This window comes from Palaemon carinicauda, chromosome 43 (genome assembly GCF_036898095.1).
Source record: "Palaemon carinicauda isolate YSFRI2023 chromosome 43, ASM3689809v2, whole genome shotgun sequence".
NCBI classification, from domain to species: domain Eukaryota; kingdom Metazoa; phylum Arthropoda; class Malacostraca; order Decapoda; family Palaemonidae; genus Palaemon; species Palaemon carinicauda.
Window position 1 is genome coordinate 25,770,936 of NC_090767.1, and position 18,719 is coordinate 25,789,654.

Genomic DNA, 18,719 nt, shown 5'->3' on the forward strand with positions numbered 1-18,719 from the left:
CCAAAGGTATCCAGAATTCTAACTCCTGGAGCGAATATCTCTTAAAATTTTACGAAGGGATATCGCGTAATATCAGAGGACGTATTCTTGACACGTCTCATGGCTATCTACACCCCCAATAGAGCTTTCACTACGAGGGGAAAGAGAGGCAAGAATAGGGTGAGTCGTTCCAGAGACATCGCTCTCAACGAGTCACTACTGCTCTGCAAATAGTGCGCCTGTCCGCCACCCGAGGCGCCACCGTCATTCTTTGTAGGTGATGCAGATACAGTACTATAGGGAGGGATTCTTTATCCTTTTGTCCCAAAAGAGGGTGGATCCATCAGGACGACATGGCTACCTCACCCAAAAATAGATTTTTCGCTACGCTCAAAGTCCGTTTTTTGGGCTCAGGCCATGTCGTCGTGATGGAAGTGTACCAGAGCATTAATGTATCTGTGGATTTCCAATAGTGCCGTTCATCTCGAGCTAAATCTTTCCTCTTCGGTCTTTAGACCTAGAGACACTTGATGTTACCGTTATACATCAATCAGCTGATCATGAAATATGTCAGTGCTTCCTGCCCCCTACAGGGAAGAGTCTGGGTAGACTCGAGGAAAAAACCCGAGGCTTGTGAGTTCAGGGAACAATCTAGCAAACAGTTTGTATATTAGCGTCAACATAAACGTAAAGCATAGTCTGTACTAGGATGGAAATGGCTTGGGCAGATTACTGTAGCTCCCGGGTCTGTGAAGAGACGGACAGGTTTATATATGTGTAGGAACACTCTAAACAGTAAAATGAATAGTCTAGTACAACAAGGTCTTACCTGTTTGCCTGGAACACCATGAATCTTAGTTCTAGTATTGACTTAATTATCAAGAGAGTCAAGGATGCTCTGACTTATGCATTTAGATAATTTTTTAAATGACTATTTGAATAAATATTTGGGGCGAAGGAGACGCAAATATTCGTTCTATTGTTTATTACAAAGATAGAAATCATGGTTGTAAACAATTACAATGTATGTTGAATAATTCTACATACGAGCATAAACAGTAATAACAGGATAAAAAAGGGGTTTGCCTGAAAATGCAAACATTAGCCACTCAAGGGGAACATGCAGTTTTGTTCTATAATCTGTTGTTACTATAACACTGTGCATATAAGAATGCCTGGCACTTGTGTCAGTTTATTATGCTTAATGTCACCTGTGTAGGGAGAACAGTCTATAGTGTTATCACTTAAACACAAAACTCAACACGATATGTCTTACGAGTCTATCTTGTACACCCTTCACTATAAGTCCCTAATAGTGCACTGTTCTTCGCAGTAATCAAGCAGCGGGTTTTATCACACTGCCCGCCGCCACCACATGAAACTTAATTTTTTGTAATTGCTTCGCGTAGTGCTTGAAGAATACCCTCGAGGACTTCCATCCAGTATAAGCACGAAGACTTTCAAACGACATTGTTTGGAAGAAATTCAGAGACGAGGTAACCTTCCTTGGATCATGACCTGCGAGTGTACTGTCTGGATCCGCTCTGCGAATGAAGTAGGTGATTTTCGCCCAAATCTGTTTCAAGGATAACATTGAACCAGAAGTCTCTCCCCTGAAAAGCTGACCTCCCTTAAAGTCTGAAGTTCTACGAAGATAGACCTTTGGGCATTCCACTGGGCAGAGGGATGCTTCTTCCTTCTGAGGGCAGATTCTCCAGGGACCCCACCGTTTAGTGGGTAGCTCGTTCTTGGCGAGAAACGTCGGGTCCGGAAAGAGGTTCAGATCTCCATTGTCTGTGAACTGAATGTGGCCATCGTCCCTCGAGAGGGCCACTGTTTCGCTAACTCTGGCTCCCGAGGCTAGTGCAAACAAGAATATCATCTTCTGATTCCAGTCTTTCAGCGAGCAATCCTCATTATTCAGGGTTGATGCTAAATGAAGAACTTTGTCCAAAGACCATAAAATGGGCTTAGGGGGAGCTGCGGGCTGAAGTTTTGGGCAGGCTTTAGGGATCTTGTTAAAGATTTCGTTGGAAAAGTCTACCTGGAAGGCATAAAGTATTGGTCTGTCCATGGCGGATTTACATGTAGTAATCGTATTGGCTGCTAAACCTTGTTCATGAAGATGGATGAAGAAGGACAAACAGAAGTCCGTAGAAATCTCCTTAGGTTTCTTCGCCTTGACAAAGGCCACCCATTTTTTCCAGGAAGACTCATACTGTCTTCTTGTTGACTTTGACTTGTACTCTTCTAGGAAGTTGATACTATCCCTAGAAATCCCAAACCGTTTCTTGACCGCTAAGGCGAGAAAATCATGAGATGAAGGTTCTGGGTTTTCACTGATGAAGCTGAGACAGTCAATTTCTGCACTTGCTGAGTCAGAACTGGGTCCGGCAACGGGATCAGTTTCAGGCGTAGTTCTGTTACCAGGGGGAACCTAACGCTGTTGGGCCACTTGTGGGCCACTATTGCTGCCGTCCCCCGAAAGGATCTCAGCTTGTCGAGGACTTTCAGCAGAAGGTTGGTTGGAGGGAACAGGTAGATCTTGGACCATCTGTTCCAATCTATGGACATAGCATCCATCGCTTCCGCTAGAGGATCCTCGTACGGGGCTACATACCGGGGTAGCTTCTTGTTGTCGCTCGTTGCGAAGAGGTCTATCTACAGTCCCGGGACTTTGCGTAAGATGAAGGAGAACGATCTTGCGTCTAGGGACCATTCTGACTCTTAATTGGTTTGGTTCTGGATAGAGCGTCCGTTGTCACATTGCGGAACCCTTGAAGTGGACTGCTGACAAGTGCCATCTCTTCTTCTCCGCTAAGCGGAGGATGGCTAGTATCACTTGATTTATGTGAGGCGATCTCGAGCCCTGTCGATTTAGGCATCTCATAATGACTTCGCCCTCTTAACGAGAGAATGCCTTGATGAAGTCATCGGGCTTCAGCACGGCATATCATTCCCGTGCTGAAGGCTTGTGACGGGCAAGAGGGCTCTTGAACTGGGGAATTTCTTTTCCTCAGTTTGACTCTGAATTCTCTCATTCTTTTTCTATTACTTCTTATTGCTTATTCCTCCTTCGTAATTATCAGCTGTCTCCAACCTTGCTGTCAAAACTCTTACCCATTTCACTGTCAAGGTTTTTTAGAGGGGACATTGTATCCATGATCGGTTTTTATTTCAAAATCAATTGTGGGAGCTGTGGTGGTCTTGCCAACTGCCCGAAAATGTTTGGACACCTAGGAGTGTCAGTATTCCCATACTGGCACGCGGAACTATCTCTTAGGAAATTTGGCCTTCGGATTCCAGGGGTTGGCGATTTTATAGAGATAGGACTCTCGGCATTCTGTCTGGTTTGCCTGCCACTATGATTAGAGTGGGGATGATTGTATTCTTGAAATGCTCTCAGTCCCATCAAGCGGGTTTGGCATACACTTGAGCCACTCTAATCATAGTGGTACCATCCCTTTGTGGTAGGGTAGGGAGTGGACATTTGGTAAGCAGCTTTCGCAGGTGTCATTGGTGGAGAAATTAATTCCAGGAAGGCTAACGGTGTCTTCTTTGGAATTTCAGACAGTCTTAATTTTTTCTCTCCCTTAAACTATTTTTTTTCCATTGTTTTTTTTTCATTGTTATTATGACCCCTTCCCTCCCCCTGAAAAAATAGTTAATGAGTAAACTTAATATTCCCCGTACCCCTGGATCAAATGGCGAACCCCAGACACCGTTGACGACTTCTGCTTGTTTAAATAGGGAAAGCTCTGTTGACAACCTCGGCAATAAAAAGGATTCCTCCAACAATACTTCTTTGACCAGTGTTGTTAAAGACAATTTATCGGCACTGGTGGAAAATGATGCTTGTAATAACCGTAATACTTTACTCTCTGGTTCTGGCTCATTACCAGATCCAACAAAAAATCTGAAAATTCTCCACTTAAAAACATACCTATTGGTTGTATCTATGACATAATTCATGAAGCCTTCTGTAGATTTGGAGCAATCAAAGAAATTTTAATGGAGCTTAATGGTAGTAAAGGCTTTTCGGAAGCTTGGGTATCATTTTCAAGTTTTGAGATTGCTTTAGAAGCAAATAAAAATTTAGAGAGCATAAAAATTGACAATTGTTTGATTTCTGGGGCTTTATGTGATAAAGCACCAAGACACCTAGAGGTATATAAACCAGAAGAATGGATGGAAAAAGAAATAGAGCATAGACTTCCAGAAGTAAGAACCCCCAAGCCCCCAACATGGATAATTGCATCTGGAAAGATAGATAATTATAACTATTATAAGATTAGTAAATTTATAAAAAAAAAGTTGGTTTAATTAAAAGTAAGGATATTAGTAGATACGGTAAGCAATCTGTTTTGATTAATGCAAAATCAGATACTCAAGCTCACATGCTTTGTGGCATGAAGATTGCAGAAATTGATCCTATTAAGGATATTAAACCACATATGAGCTTTAGCTATGGTAAAGGAGTAGTTTTTGATAAAGATCTATATGAATTCTCAGAACCAGAAATTCTGGACATGTGCCCTGCTAATGTTTGGAAAGTAAGTAAGATCCCTCAAACAAGCATGGTAGTTTTAACATTTGAAACCCCTGTTATACCAGATCATATAATTATTGAGAATGAAAGAGTACGTGTTCGAGAATATAAACCTAGGCCTTTACAATGCTTTAATTGTTTCAAGTACGGTCACCCTTCCCGGCACTGCAATAATACGAAGATCTGTATTAACTGTTCTTTGTTAGAACATGGCCAATGCAACAGAGATACAACCTGTGCAAACTGTAAAGATAATCATAAACCAAATGATAAAAGATGTAGAGAATACAAGAATGAAGAAGCTACAATCTTGAAAGCAAATGCTGAACATATAAGTGTAGGTTATGCAAAGCATTTACTCAATTGGCAACTTAATTTTGCTCGCGCGGTTAAGATGCCAACAAAAGATTATAATCCACTACCCCTTACTACCACAGGGGGACCAGTGGCAGCACCTGGCCCGTCAGGTGCATCTCCCTTAGTGGTAGTAGCCCAGCCATCTGGGTCAAGTGCTCAGGCTATAAAAGCCAGAGCACAAACCTCCAAAGAGGTCAATATGGTGTCCAACACACCAAAAGTATTGTCACCGATAGGAGCATCTCCCCTAGAGGTAGTAGCCCAGCCTTCTGGGTTAAGTGCTCGAACTGTTGAAGTTCTAGCACAATCCTCCAAGGAAGCCAATGTGGCTTCCACCACCTTAAATGTATTGTCTCAGGCAGAATCTCTACCTGATTTGATGGAGATTGGAAAACAAGATCTTCCAAAGAGGAAAAGGTCCCCATCATCCTCACCTTCATCTAAGTCAGGTAAGTGCCCTACTGCTCATGATCCTAAGGTTGACTCTTATAAAGATCCTAGAAAGAAAGAAAAGAAGAGTGGTGGCCTAGTAAAGCCTTCCATCTCCAGGCCTTACATGGCTTCATCTGAAAAGTCCCAAAAGACAAATGAGACAAAGAAAAATAATAACAAAAGATAATGTCTATCATCCAGTGGAATTGCAGAGGTCTAAGTACTAGCATTGAGCAAATAAAAACTTTAACCAGGGACTCAGACACGAAGGTAATTTGCCTACAGGAAACCAAGATCAGTGACAAACCATTTAATCCTGGACTCAATTATCATTTTTGTAGATCCCCTCCTTTGCAAGCTGCAAGAGCTCAAGGTGGTACAGGTTTTATTATTCACAAATCTGTAAAATTTGAAACAATCCCACTCAATACACCACTACAGGCATGTGCAGTTAGAACTCATATCGGGAAAAAAATTACTTTATGCTCGCTATATATTGAACCATCCTTAGAACTTTTCCTCTTAGATCATGCTGGTAATCCAAGAAGGCTTAGACTTTCTGACCTCCAAGACTTGATCAATCAGCTTCCTGCCCCTTTTTTTTTAATGGGTGATTTTAATGCAAAGCATACTTTATGGGGTGGAAATGTGTGCGATAGATGGGGTAATCTTGTTGAAGAATTAATCGACAACAATGATGTAATACTAATGAATGATGGTTCTCCAACTAGGTATGATGTATTCCACAACTCTACATCAGCCATTGATTTGTCAATCTGTTCCTCATCCATTCGATTGGACTACCTTTGGTCAGTAAATGAACACCTACATGGCAGTGACCATTGGCCAATTATGTTAAATTATGTCCATAATCTTCCTTCTCAGTGTCCACCAAAATGGAAGATAGATGAGGCAGACTGGGCAGCTTATGAAAACTGTTCACACACTGATAAAGAATATGATGAATTTACATCTCCAGTGCATGCCTATCAACATCTTGAAAATATTATTGATGATAATGCTAGCAAGTTTATACCTAAAACATGCGGTTTACCTCATCGCTCTGTAGTTCCTTGGTGGAGTAAAGAATGTGCCAACGCAAGAAAAGTGACCCGAACTTGCTTCAGAAGATACTTGAGGACAAACTATTTAGCAGATAGAATAGCATATCTCAGAGCCTGTGCCAAACAAAAAAGAATTTTTAAAAAAGCAAAGAGAGCATCTTGGAAGAAATATATATCTAATATTAATACCAAAACTCCTTCAAAGGAAATATGGGACAAGATTAGAAAACTTCAAGGTAAATTCGTCCCTAAGCCTCTACCAACATTAAGGGAAAATAATAGATATATATCAGACCCCAAAGATGTAGCAGAGGTTCTTGCTAAGCACTTTGCTCATGTATCAAGTGCTGACAACTATTCCCCAGCATTTCAACAAATTAGAGCATCAACATCTGTTGTTCCTCCTGCTTCTTCAAATACTGAAGCTTTTAACCTGCCTTTTAGTATGGAGGAGATGCAAAATGCTATCTCCAGCTCTTCTTTAACTGCCCCAGGTGAGGATGGCATCCTGTATGAAATGATATCACATCGTCCAGTGGATACCAAGGAATTTTTATTAGAAACCTTTAATGGTCTATGGGCTTCCCATACATCTCCTGATTCCTGGCATACTTCAATTGTAATTCCAGGCCACAAGTCTGGTAAAGACCCAGAACTGCCATCTAGTTATAGGCCCATATCCTTGACCAGTTGAATATGCAAATTATTTGAGAGAATGATCAACAACAGACTTGTGTGGTATCTAGAATCAAAAAATCTTTTATCTAACAGACAGGTGTGTTTTAGGAAGAACCGAAGTACTCTAGACCCTTTGCTGATGTTGTTATCAAGGGAAATTTCAAATGCGTTTTCTAACCAAAACCAGGTGGTGGGTGTCTTTTTTGACCTCGAAAAGGCATATGACACCACCTGGAGGGGTGGTATTTTAAAGCAGTTGGCCTCGTGGGGTATAGGAGGACACATGTTCTCTTTTATTGAAGAATTTTTATCAAACCGCTCAATTAAAGTGAGAGTAGGGTCAGAACTATCTTCATCCTACATGCAAGAAGAAGGTGTCCCCCAAGGCAGCGTATTGAGTGTGACCTTGTTTGCTGTTGCTATTAATAGTGTCATTAGTCACATACCTCCTGGCATACAAGGATCACTATTTGTCGATGACTTTGCAATTTATTGTAGTGGATCATCTGCACTACAAGCATGCCAAAATCTTCAAATTGCAATAAATGCTGCTTCCGCATGGGCAAATTCTCGCGGATTCATGTTTTCTCATCAGAAGACCAAAGCCATTCGCTTTACTCGTACTCGTAAAAGGGAAGAGATCCCCACCCTTTTCTTAAATGATTGTATTTTGCCATATGAGGATAGTGTCAAGTTTCTTGGAGTCATTTTCGACAAGAAAATGACATTTGGTCCCCATATAAATGACCTATCTATCAGGGTTAAGAAGTCACTGAACATTCTGAAAGTGATATCGCATTTTGATTGGGGTGCTGATAGAACAACTTTGCTTAGAATTTATACATCTTTGTGTCTGAGCAAGTTAGACTATGCATGCCAAATATATGGGTCAGCTACAAAGACTTAACTTGGAAAACTTGATATTGTTCACAATGCTGGGCTTCGCATCTGCACAGGTGCTTACAGAACATCTCCCATTGACAGTCTCTATGTTGATTCTGGCATACCTCCCCTTTCCATTCGCAGAGAGGAGTTAAGTTTGAGGTTTTTAGCTAGGTCCCTTGCTGTGAGAAACAATCCTAACTGTAAATATGTTAGGGTGCCTTTAGATCGGGCTCCTAACAGATCTAGGGTGCCTAAGCCTTTGGAAGTACAGCTGAAAAATGATGCTAGAGAAGTAGGCTTGTTAACAGCACAGATAGCAGAGGTAGGATATCCCAAGTCTCCTCCTTGGTGTAATCCACCTGTTAAAGTATGTTTTACGGCAGGAGGGAAAAATACCTTACCTAGTAGGGTAATGAAAAGTTAGTTTTTAAATCATGCTGCTCAACATCATGGGAAACATGTTTTTACAGATGGCTCCAAATCGGCTGCAGGAGTTGGAAGTGCAGCTGTGGTGGGGGATATTGTTATTAGAAGGAAACTCCCATACTCTTGTTCAATTTTTACTGCTGAGCTGTACCCAATAATTCTCGCAGTCCAACATATTTTTAAAAATGGCAACCAAAATAGTTTTTATACAATTTTTACGGATTCCAACAGTGTTTCACTCTCATTAAAACAAATTATGCCAGGCCATCATCTAGTACAAGAGGTGCAGGACTGGTTAGTACTTCTGCAATCTAGGAAGAGTATCAGTGTTCACTTCTGTTGGGTCCCTGCCCATGTTGGGGTAAATGGGAATGAACAAGTAGATAAGGCAGCAAAGGAAGCTTCAGGGCTAAGTAATCCATCCCCCTTGAGTATTCCTTACAAAGATCTTAAAAGTGAGATTCATCTTTACTGTAAAAATAAGTGGCAAGCTCGATGGTCTGAACTGACCACCAATACAAAATTGAAACAAATTCACCCATTGGTGGATAAATGGTCATCTTGTAATTCTACAAGTAGAAGGGATACCATTATTTTAACTAGGCTGCGTATTGGCCATACACATGCAATGCACAATTATTTAATGAAGAGTGGGGAAGGGAGACAGGCCCCTCTTTGTAATACCTGTCAAGTGACAATGGATGTTAAACATATTTTAGTCGATTGTCCTGTTTTTATTCTCCAGAGGAGGACACATTTACTCCAGGACAAACCGTTAAGAGATATACTGGGGGAAAACTGTAATACCCTGAACTTGAGAAAATTTATACAAAGTATTGGGTTATATTACGAGCTATAATTGATTTTATTAATTTATTTATTTATTTTATCCTTTTAATCCCTATTTATTTCACATCTAGATTTTATTGTATGAAAGTGTTACGATTTGTATTAAAGGTTAAAATGATACTAAATGGTGTGAGTGTACAGATATGATTGAATGATTTTAGTTATATAGCGCTGAATAGCCTTTGATGCCCCAGTGCTTGGCTTAATGCCTAAATCCCATATTCAATTCAATTCCAGGTCAACTGCCTAGGACGGGTCACACTTCTTCCTTCACACACAAGCTTATGTAGGCCACACGGTTCCTTGCGGAGCAAGGAACTTGTGAGGTGCAGGGACTCCTTTTCTCGAGTGCGACTCACTCGGATTCTGATTCCCCGGGTAAAGCCAAAGCCAGTATGGCTGGGGACTTTCCACCCTTCCTAAGGGGTAAGTCACCCAATGTAAATAGCGTGGTTTGTATTTCGGTTACGGAACAAATGACAAATTCGAAGATAATTTGTCTTTTTCCTAACCATACAAACCTTAGCTATTTACATATATTTGCCCGCCAGCCCTGTCCCCCAAGACAAGTCCTACCTCTAAGTGAAAGTGAAGCATTCACCGGTGTGTGAGGGGGGGAGGGGTAGCTAGCTACCACTCCCCTACCCCCCTGCTAACTAGCGCGGGGGTAATACACCCTCGTTAAATTCTAATGGCTCGCCATTTCAGCTGCGCTAAAAGGTAAACCCAATGTAAATAGCTAAGGTTTGTATGGTTAGGAAAAATACAAATTATCTTCGAATTTGTCATATTTTTTACTGTGTTTTACTCCTTAAATCTGATGTAAGCAGGCTTATTCCAAAAAGTTATGGATGAATTTGATGAAAATTTCAAGACATGTTAGAAATGGGATAACTAAGAAGGTATTAGATTTACCCTGTGATCGTATTCACCATCCAGATCCAAGAGTTTTTTCCTAAAGGATTCTTAACTATTGCGAGATTGGACCAAATTGGAAATTCTTGCTTATTACTCGAGTAAAGCACAGTATACTCGGTAGAAACTTTTAAGCATTAAGCCATCGTAAGGTCTAGCAATGGCTACGTTATGGTTCTGATATTATATTATTCCGGACCTGCAGATCCAGGATGGGAACATGTAAATAGAGATCTAGTGAAGATCGAGATGGTGTGATAGAGGGAATCGAGGTCTGTGCTCTCTGAGTGCTCATTTTACTTGTTTTTAATGTTTTAGTTGATAGTACGTCTTTTGCCTTTTGTTAATTTAATGCACTTCTTCAGGTGACAAAGAATGCAGGAAGACATTCCGCCTCCCGAGACGCATGTTTATCACGAGCCTCCTCCCAGTGAAGATTGAAGAGGCCAAGCATCCGCTGCTTCTGTGCGGCGATCATGACAGCCGAATACACGTATTCACACGCGAGAGTTTGGGCGACTATTTTCCAGAAGCGGTTCTTAACGGTCACGAAGACTGGGTGACTTTGCTGGACATTATGCGAGAAGGTTAGTTTCCGAGATCTTATTTACTTGATTTAGGACCTTGTATTGTTTACCATTTATATTGTATGTTACAGAGGGGTGAGATGTCCAGAGGAAGGAAAAGAAATGGGGATGGTTTGGAGCTGCAATGAAGGAAGATCAAAAAATGAGTCAGACGTAGTGTGACGAGAGACCAGTGGGAATTGCCAAACATAATAATGAAGTGAAGGAAATGTAATCTAAACCAGATGGGAATTGAGGCAGAAAATACTCAAGACTGTGTAAAGTGGCTACCACGCCTTTTGAATTGAGTAAAGAGAGTATTTAATGCAAAGACTAAATATTCATGGGAATGAAAAATCATGTTAGATTATGAATTCATTACCTCTGCCAATGAGTTTATAAAATGACCAGCATGTATTAATTTATTTACTTTTACGTTTGTTTGTTGTCTGTTAGCAAGATTATGTTGAAACGTCTTGCTTGATTTCCACCAACTTTGAACCACTGATAGGTATTATTATGCTTTGGATGAACCCATTGAATTTTGAAGGTGAAACAGATCAAGATCACAATTCTAGTTATGATTGTTATTATATATAGACAGTATTTTAAATATTAAACTTAGCCGGTGAATATATAATAGCTGACGTCTCGGATGGCTCGACAGAAACACAAAAACTCGCGAGCGATCGCCATGAAGGTTGCGGGTGTGCCCACCAGCGCCGACTATCGGCCAGATACCGCATATACATGTAAACAGCCGCAGTTCTTCTCTGTCGGTCTTGTCGACAAGTTGATTCCACTCGCTGTTGACCTGTAGTTTTTGTCATTCTTGGTGAAGTACTTCTTTTTGGTTTTGAGCTTTCGCAGTGACAGGTGTTTTTCTCTTCAATTAAAACTCTTGAACCCTTTTTTGGATAGCGTTTATTGTTGATGACTTTGGATTGTTTTTGGATTTTCTTTGACTTTTCAAAATGGCTGACCCTTCTCCTATTCCTGGACCTAAATTTCGTAAATGTAATGCTAGGGATTGTAACAAACGTCTTCCCAAGGCCTCTCTCGACCCACATACCGTGTGTTCTAATTGCCGGGGTAAAACCTGCCAATTAGGAGATCGGTGTGATGAGTGCGTGGCACTTTCGGAATTCGACTGGCTAGAGTTTGATAAATATTCTCGTAAGCTTGAGAGAGATAGGGTGAGGAGAAGCTCCTCTAGGTCGTTGGATTTTTCCTCCTCCCATGCCCCTGAACCTAATCCTTCCCCTGTAGTAGTTGTTCCTGAACCCTCTACTAGCACTCATGAACCATCCATGCGGGATATGTTGCTTGCCATTCAAGCTTTGGGCGAGAGAGTTGAGTCTTTAGCATCGGACCGTAATCAACTCATGGCGGATGTGAATGTGTTAAAGTGTCAGAGTGCCACATCAGAAAATCGTGGGGATAAAGTGATTAGTGCGCAAAGTGTTTTTAGTGTTGCGACCGAGGGTTCGTCTGTTCGTGCTTGTCGTTCACCTAGTCCGAGACCTCTTTCAGGCTCCCCTGCACCAGGGAGAAGTAATGTCGTAGGACTTAAGGGGACGAGAGGCTTTAACCAACGAACAGACGTTCCCTCTGTGGTATCGGGCGTGTCTCGTCAAGATCGCCCCTACCATAAGACGAGCGAGGCTGTTTTCTCCTCGTCATCTGAAGGCTTCTCGCAAAAGAAACCTTGGAGCAAAGTTTCTAGACCCTTAAAGCGGAAGTCAGTCCCTTCAGGACAGGTCCAGCATCCTGGCTGTAGCCATTGGGACAGCTCTGACCCTTTGCAGTCGTCGGAAGACTGTTCTCCGATTAAACGTAAGCGTAACACGGGCTCCGAGAGTCTCAGTAAGAGCAATGTTTTGCCGTCACAGACGTTACCATCGTCTTAGCCCGTACCGACTCCCGTTGATCCTAAATGGGTTGTCCTGCAGGATATGCAGAATAAGCTTGCCTCCCTTATGGAGGAGTATACCGTTGAGCAGGTTCACGATGATCTTCGCCGTTACGCTGATCGAGACTCTGGCCGTCAGCCGCCCAAACGAGCCTTTACTCGTCCTTTTGACGTTACGAAGCGTGATGTCAGTAGTTTGTCACGTCAGTCACGTGACTTGGAGCCTCACTCGATGCAGTCCCGTGTTGACTTTCAGCCGCTGCCGCAGTCTCGTGTTGACGTTCAGCCGCTGCCGCAGTCTCGTGTTGACGTTCAGGACGTTCGCCAACCAGCTCGGTTGCCTTGTTTTGACGTTGAGCGTCAAGCACCGCAGTCATTGATTGTTTTGACTGCTCAGTCTAGGCAGTCAAGGCAGTCTCGACTTGACGTCGAGCGTCCTTCAGCTCCTGTTGTTGTTGCAGGTCAGTCCTTTCAGCAGCGACATGACGTAGCCTCCTTGACTACTACTGCTGCTCCTTTGCGTGTGGACTTTGCTTGTCAAGAGCATTGCCACCGCGGCAGGTCTCTCCCTTTCTTGAGACTCATCAATTGTCGGACGAGGTTCCTTCAGATGAGGATGTTGCTGATCCTCCACCTACTGATATTCCTTTGGATGCTTTATCAGACGTAGAAGAGCCTAAGGCTGCTCAACCTTCGATGGACTTTAAGAAAATCATGATGATTTTTAAGGATCTTTTCCCAGATCATTTTGTTACTTCCGCTCCTCGTTCGCCTCCGTCAGAGTTTGCGCTAGGTTTAGCTGCTGCGAAGCCTTCTTTTACTAAGCTAGTGCTCTCGCGCTCTTCTAAGAGGGCTTTACGCTTGCTGGGCGACTGGTTGGTTACCAGGAGGAGTTTGGGGAAGACGTCCTTTGCCTTCCCTCCTTTTAAACTAGCTTCTAGAGCGAGCGTCTGGTATGACACGGGAGAAGTTCTCGGCTTGGGAGTCCCTGCCTCTGCCCATGGTGACTTCTCAAGCCTCGTAGACTCTCCCGTCGCCTGGCCATGAGACGCTCTAAAGTTTGTTGGTCCTCCTCGGACCTTGACCATCTCCTTAAAGGGGTTTTCAGGGCCTTCGAAGTTTTTAACTTTTTAGATTGGTCTCTTGGAGCATTAACCCTGGATAGGTACGATGGGTCGTTTGCGACCCCGAGCGTCAAAAAAAAACAGGTTTTTCTCACGTGACTCACCCCCGTGACTGAATTTGTGGGTGATCGACCTGCAGGAGGTGTCTCCCCTACACGCTCTAGTAGTGTCCAGATGTGCATTGCTGTAGCTGTACTCCTTCCCCGATTTCTGAGACGCGTCGGGGTCGAGCGCGACCGAGTTTACCCTTCTAAGGTAGTTTGCATAATTATCAAAGTTATTACGTATTATGAAATTGTCGTAGAATGGTGCAACTTGTATAGGTTATCAGTTGTGGAAAGTCTTGGTGGATTGTTTGGCTACCATGTGCATGATTTTTTTTTTAGTTAAAATGTCGTTCATCACCACGAGGACCATTTTACCGCGAGTGCCCCTTTTTCATTTTTTTTCATTTTTTTGCCAAGTCATTTTTCCGTAAGATATTGCCAAATAGGGTCGTAAAACTTTTGCTTGTTTAGTGTTGGAAAGTGTGTCTAGATGATCTGGCTACCCATGCATGACTTTGTTTTTGTCAGATACGACGTAGTTATTGGTATATTGGGTATTTAACTGCGGTTACCAATTTCTGTTTTTTTTCAATATTTGTAAAAATTACTACGTAGTAAGGAATTGCCGTATATTATTCATTTTTTTTTTCATGTTTGTGTTAGAAAGTGTGCCTTAATGGTTGGGCTAACACGTGCATGTCTTTTTTTTTATCTGAGATGCCTTATATTAGAATGTCGGGAATTTTACCGCGATTGTCCCTTTTTCATTTTTTTTCATTTTTTTGCCAAGTCATTTTTCCGTAAGATATTGCGAAATAGTATCGTAAAACTTTTGCTTTTTTAGTGTTGGAAAGTATGTCTAGATGATCTGGCTACCCATGCGTGATTTTGTTTTTGTCAGATACGACGTAGTTATTGGTATATTGGGTATTTAACTGCGGTTGCCAATTTCTGTTTTTTTTCAATATTTGTAAAAATTTACTACGTAGTAAGGAATTGCCGTATATTATTGATTTTTTTTCATGTTTATGTGTTAGAAAGTGTGCCTTGATGGTTGGGCTAACACGTGCATGTCTTTTTTTTTTATCTGAGATGCCGTATATTAGAATGTTGGGCATTTTTCCGCGAGTGCCCCTTTTTATTTGTTTTGCATTTTTTTGCTTAGTCATGTTACCGTAAGGAATTGGCAAGTAGTGTCGCAAAACTTATATTTTTATAGTGTTGGAAAGTGTTTCTAGATGATCTGGCTACCCATGCCTATTTTTTTTTAGCCAGATATGGCATATATATAAGTATGTGTTCGATTTTCCTGTGATTGCCATTTTTTCGTTTTTTCCCATTTCTTTCAAAATTACTACGTACTAAGGAACTATCACAGAGTAATATTTCATTTATATGTTTATTTGTCGGAAAATGTGCCTTGATGGTTTGCCTAGCACGTGGCTGAAATTTTTTTTTTCTGAAATGCCGTATATTAGAATGGCCATTTTTCCACGAGTGCCCCTTTTTATTTGTTTTGCATTTTTTTTGCTTAGTCATGTTACCGTAAGGAATTGGCAAGTAGTGTCGCAAAACTTATAATTTTATAGTGTTGGAAAGTGTTTCTAGATGATCTGGCTACCCATGCCTATCTTCTTTTTTTAGCCAGATATGGCGTATATATAGGTATGTGTTCGATTTTCCTGTGATTGCCATTTTTTCGTTTTTTCCCATTTCTTTCAAAATTACTACGTACTAAGGAACTATCACAGAGTAATTATTCATTTAGATGTTTATTTGTCGGAAAATGTGCCTTGATGGTTTGCCTAGCACGTGGCTGAATTTTTTTTTTCTGAAATGCCGTATATTAGAATGTTAGCCATTTTTCCGCGAGTGCCCCTTTTTATTTGTTTTGCATTTTTTTGCTTAGTCATGTTACCGTAAGGAATTGGCAAGTAGTGTCGCAAAACTTATATTTTTATAGTGTTGGAAAGTGTTTCTAGATGATCTGGCTACCCATGCCTATCTTTTTTTTAGCCAGATATGGTGTATATATAGGTATGTGTTCGATTTTCAGGTGATTGCCATTTTTTCGTTTTTTCCCAATTCTTTCAAAATTACTACGTACTAAGGAACTATCACAGAGTAATGATTCCTCTAGATGTTTATTTGTCGGAAAATTTTGTTTACTTTTTTTTTGATTGAATATCATCAAATTTTTTTAGCTAAAATATTATATTGTTTTACATTTTTTTTTTCGATTTTATTTCCCTTCAAAAAAATTTTTTTGGGTCAGAATTTTAATTTTATAGTCGTAAAATAATCGACAATTATCCAGCAACCCACCATACAATTTTTATGCATATCCAATAATAATTAGATTAGTAAATAACACCTTGTAATTGACATACCCTTCCTACATTTCAAGTGGCAGATTAGGGAGTCTGAGTCAGTGTGGTTGGCGGCCATTTTGTGGACATATCCGAAGCGTAAGCTGCCCTATCTATATATATTCTTGTTCCCTATAGAATTTGTGATAATTTGGTATATTTTTACCTGCATAAATATCATATTATATATTAAATATATGTATTTTTTTACGAAATTTCTAAGTACTCAAAAAATTACCTTTAGATATGGCCCCTGATATAAATGTAATTTACAAAATAATGAAGATTCTTTTACATATTTCTATTCTAGGATAACATATGTTTATTCCCTAAAAAAATTAGCCACTTCCTATTTCATTTGGGTACCCAAAAAAATTCATGAAATTTGGACAAATTTTTCTCATTTCAGATCTTCACCTCCATGGGTCTGACTTCATCCAAAATACATCAAGATGTGTCCTAAACATTCAAGAATCAATTCCTTAAAGGATTTGTGTATATATGTATAAACTTTTTTTTTATGAATTTTTATGTCAGGTCTTTTTTTTCTACTTAATTTTTTAAAATATTTATAATAAATAGTTTTTCTGCAGATGAGTAGTATTTATCTTTACAGTTGTTTTAAGCATTCATTGAAGTTTTTTTTGGCAAAAGAAAAAAGGAGGTTACTGCAAAAACTGATTTTTCAAGAAATTTTTTGGCGTCAGGGTCGTTCGCGTCCGAGTATACCCTTAAAGGGGTGTCCGAGGAGCGTACCTATCCAGGGTTAAGCAGGAAGATCTCGTCTGCCGACCAGGATGTTTCCGTACTTATTATGTCTTGTATGGACAAAGCCATCCGCGATGGCTCCAATGAGCTCGCCGCCACCTTTACGTCTGGAGTCCTGAAGAAGAGGGAAACTCTTTGCTCATTCCTTTCAGCAGGAGTTACTCCCAGTCAAAGGTCGGAGCTTCTCTTTGCCCCCTTATCAGCTGCCTTGTTTCCTCAACAGCTGATCAAGGACATTGCGACTTCGCTTGTGCAGAAGGATACACACGACCTGATGGCTACTTCTGCTCGCAAGGGAGCTCCTTCGTCGTCTTAAGTCGTGAGGCCCAAGGTCGATACCCCAGCGACTAGATTTATCCCGCCCTTTCGTGGCAGAGCCCCCAGCAGGGGAGGCGCTCGTGCCGACGGAAAGAGAGGCAAGAGGAGAGGATCCAAGTCCTCCTGTGGCAGAGTCTGACTGCCCACGTCCTCAGACAGCGGTAGGGGCCAGACTGAACAGCTTCTGGCAGGCCTGGGAGAAGAGGGGTGCAGACCAAGAGTTTGTGTTGTTGCTCAAGGAGGGGTACAAAATACCTTTTGTACGCAGACCTTCTCTAGTAACAGTTCCTCTAGACCTCTCTCCCAGGTATCGAGAGGAGTCAAGAAGACAAGCTCTACATCAGCAGGTGTCTCTGTTACTAGAGAAGGGAGCGGTGGTGAAAGTCTCGGACCTTCAATCACCGGGATTTTACAACCGTCTTTTCCTAGTCCCAAAACATACGGGAGGTTGGAGGCCAGTGCTGGACGTCGGTGCGCTCAACGTTTTTGTTATAAAAACAAAATTTACGATGGAGACCACGAAGTCCGTCCTAGCAGCGGTCAGAGAGGGAGACTGGATGGTCTCTCTCGACCTGCAGGATGCGTACTTCCACATTCCTATTCACCCAGATTCTCAACCGTATCTGAGGTTTGTTTACAGGAATGTGGTGTACCAGTTTCGAGCACTGTGCTTCGGCCTCAGCCCTGCTCCCCTCGTGTTTACGAGGCTCATGAGGAATGTGGCAAAATTCCTTCATTTATCGGGAATTCGAGCCTCCCTCTACTTGGACGACTGGCTTCTCAGAGCATCGTCCCGTCATCGCTGTCTGCAGGACCTTCACTGGACGTTGGGTCTGGCAAAGGAGTTGGGACTGTTGGTGAACTTAGAAAAGTCTCAACTGAATCCATCCCAGACTATTCTCTATTTGGGGATGGAGATTCGCAGTCTAGTTTTTCGGGCTTTTCCTTCTGCCACCCGGATAGAGCAAGCCCTGCTCAAAGTCCGCCTCATGCTGAAAAAAGACCGTTGCTCTGTAAGAAGTTGGATGAGCCTCTTAGGGACTCTGTCATCCCTGGAGCAATTTGTCTCACTAGGGAGACTTCACCTTCGCCCTCTCCAGTTCCATCTAGACTCACACTGGAACAAGAGCAAGACTTTGGAAGCTGTGTCAATCCCGGTCTCCGAGCCAGTAAAAGCATGCCTGAACTGGTGGGACAGCAACATAAGTCTGCGAGAGGGTCTGTCCCTGGCAGTCAAGAACCCAAACCACGTGTTGTTCTCAGACGCGTCGGATTTGGGTTGGGGAGCGACTCTGGACGGTCGGGAATGTTCGGGTCTTTGGACGTCGGATCAGAAGAGCATGCACATCAACGGCAAGGAGTTGTTAGCGGTTCACTTGGCCTTGATGAGTTTCGAGAGCATTCTTCGAAACAAAGTGGTAGAAGTCAATTCGGACAACACCACAGCATTGGAGTACATCTCCAAGCAAGGAGGCACTCAC

The 18,719-nt window shown here is 41.8% G+C and overlaps 1 protein-coding gene across 2 annotated transcripts in view; it reads left to right on the forward strand.

Annotated features, from left to right (window-relative positions):
* The first annotated feature begins 10,503 nt into the window (after positions 1 to 10,503).
* The window catches only part of LOC137633404 (elongator complex protein 2-like), a 273,506-nt gene continuing 265,290 nt past the window's right edge, over positions 10,504 to 18,719 (forward strand). For both annotated transcript variants that reach the window (XM_068365630.1, XM_068365629.1), the window contains exon 1: positions 10,504 to 10,721. In XM_068365630.1, the coding sequence (XP_068221731.1) occupies positions 10,541 to 10,721 (181 nt within the window). In that variant the 5' untranslated portion in view covers positions 10,504 to 10,540. The remainder of the gene's footprint in view (positions 10,722 to 18,719) is intronic.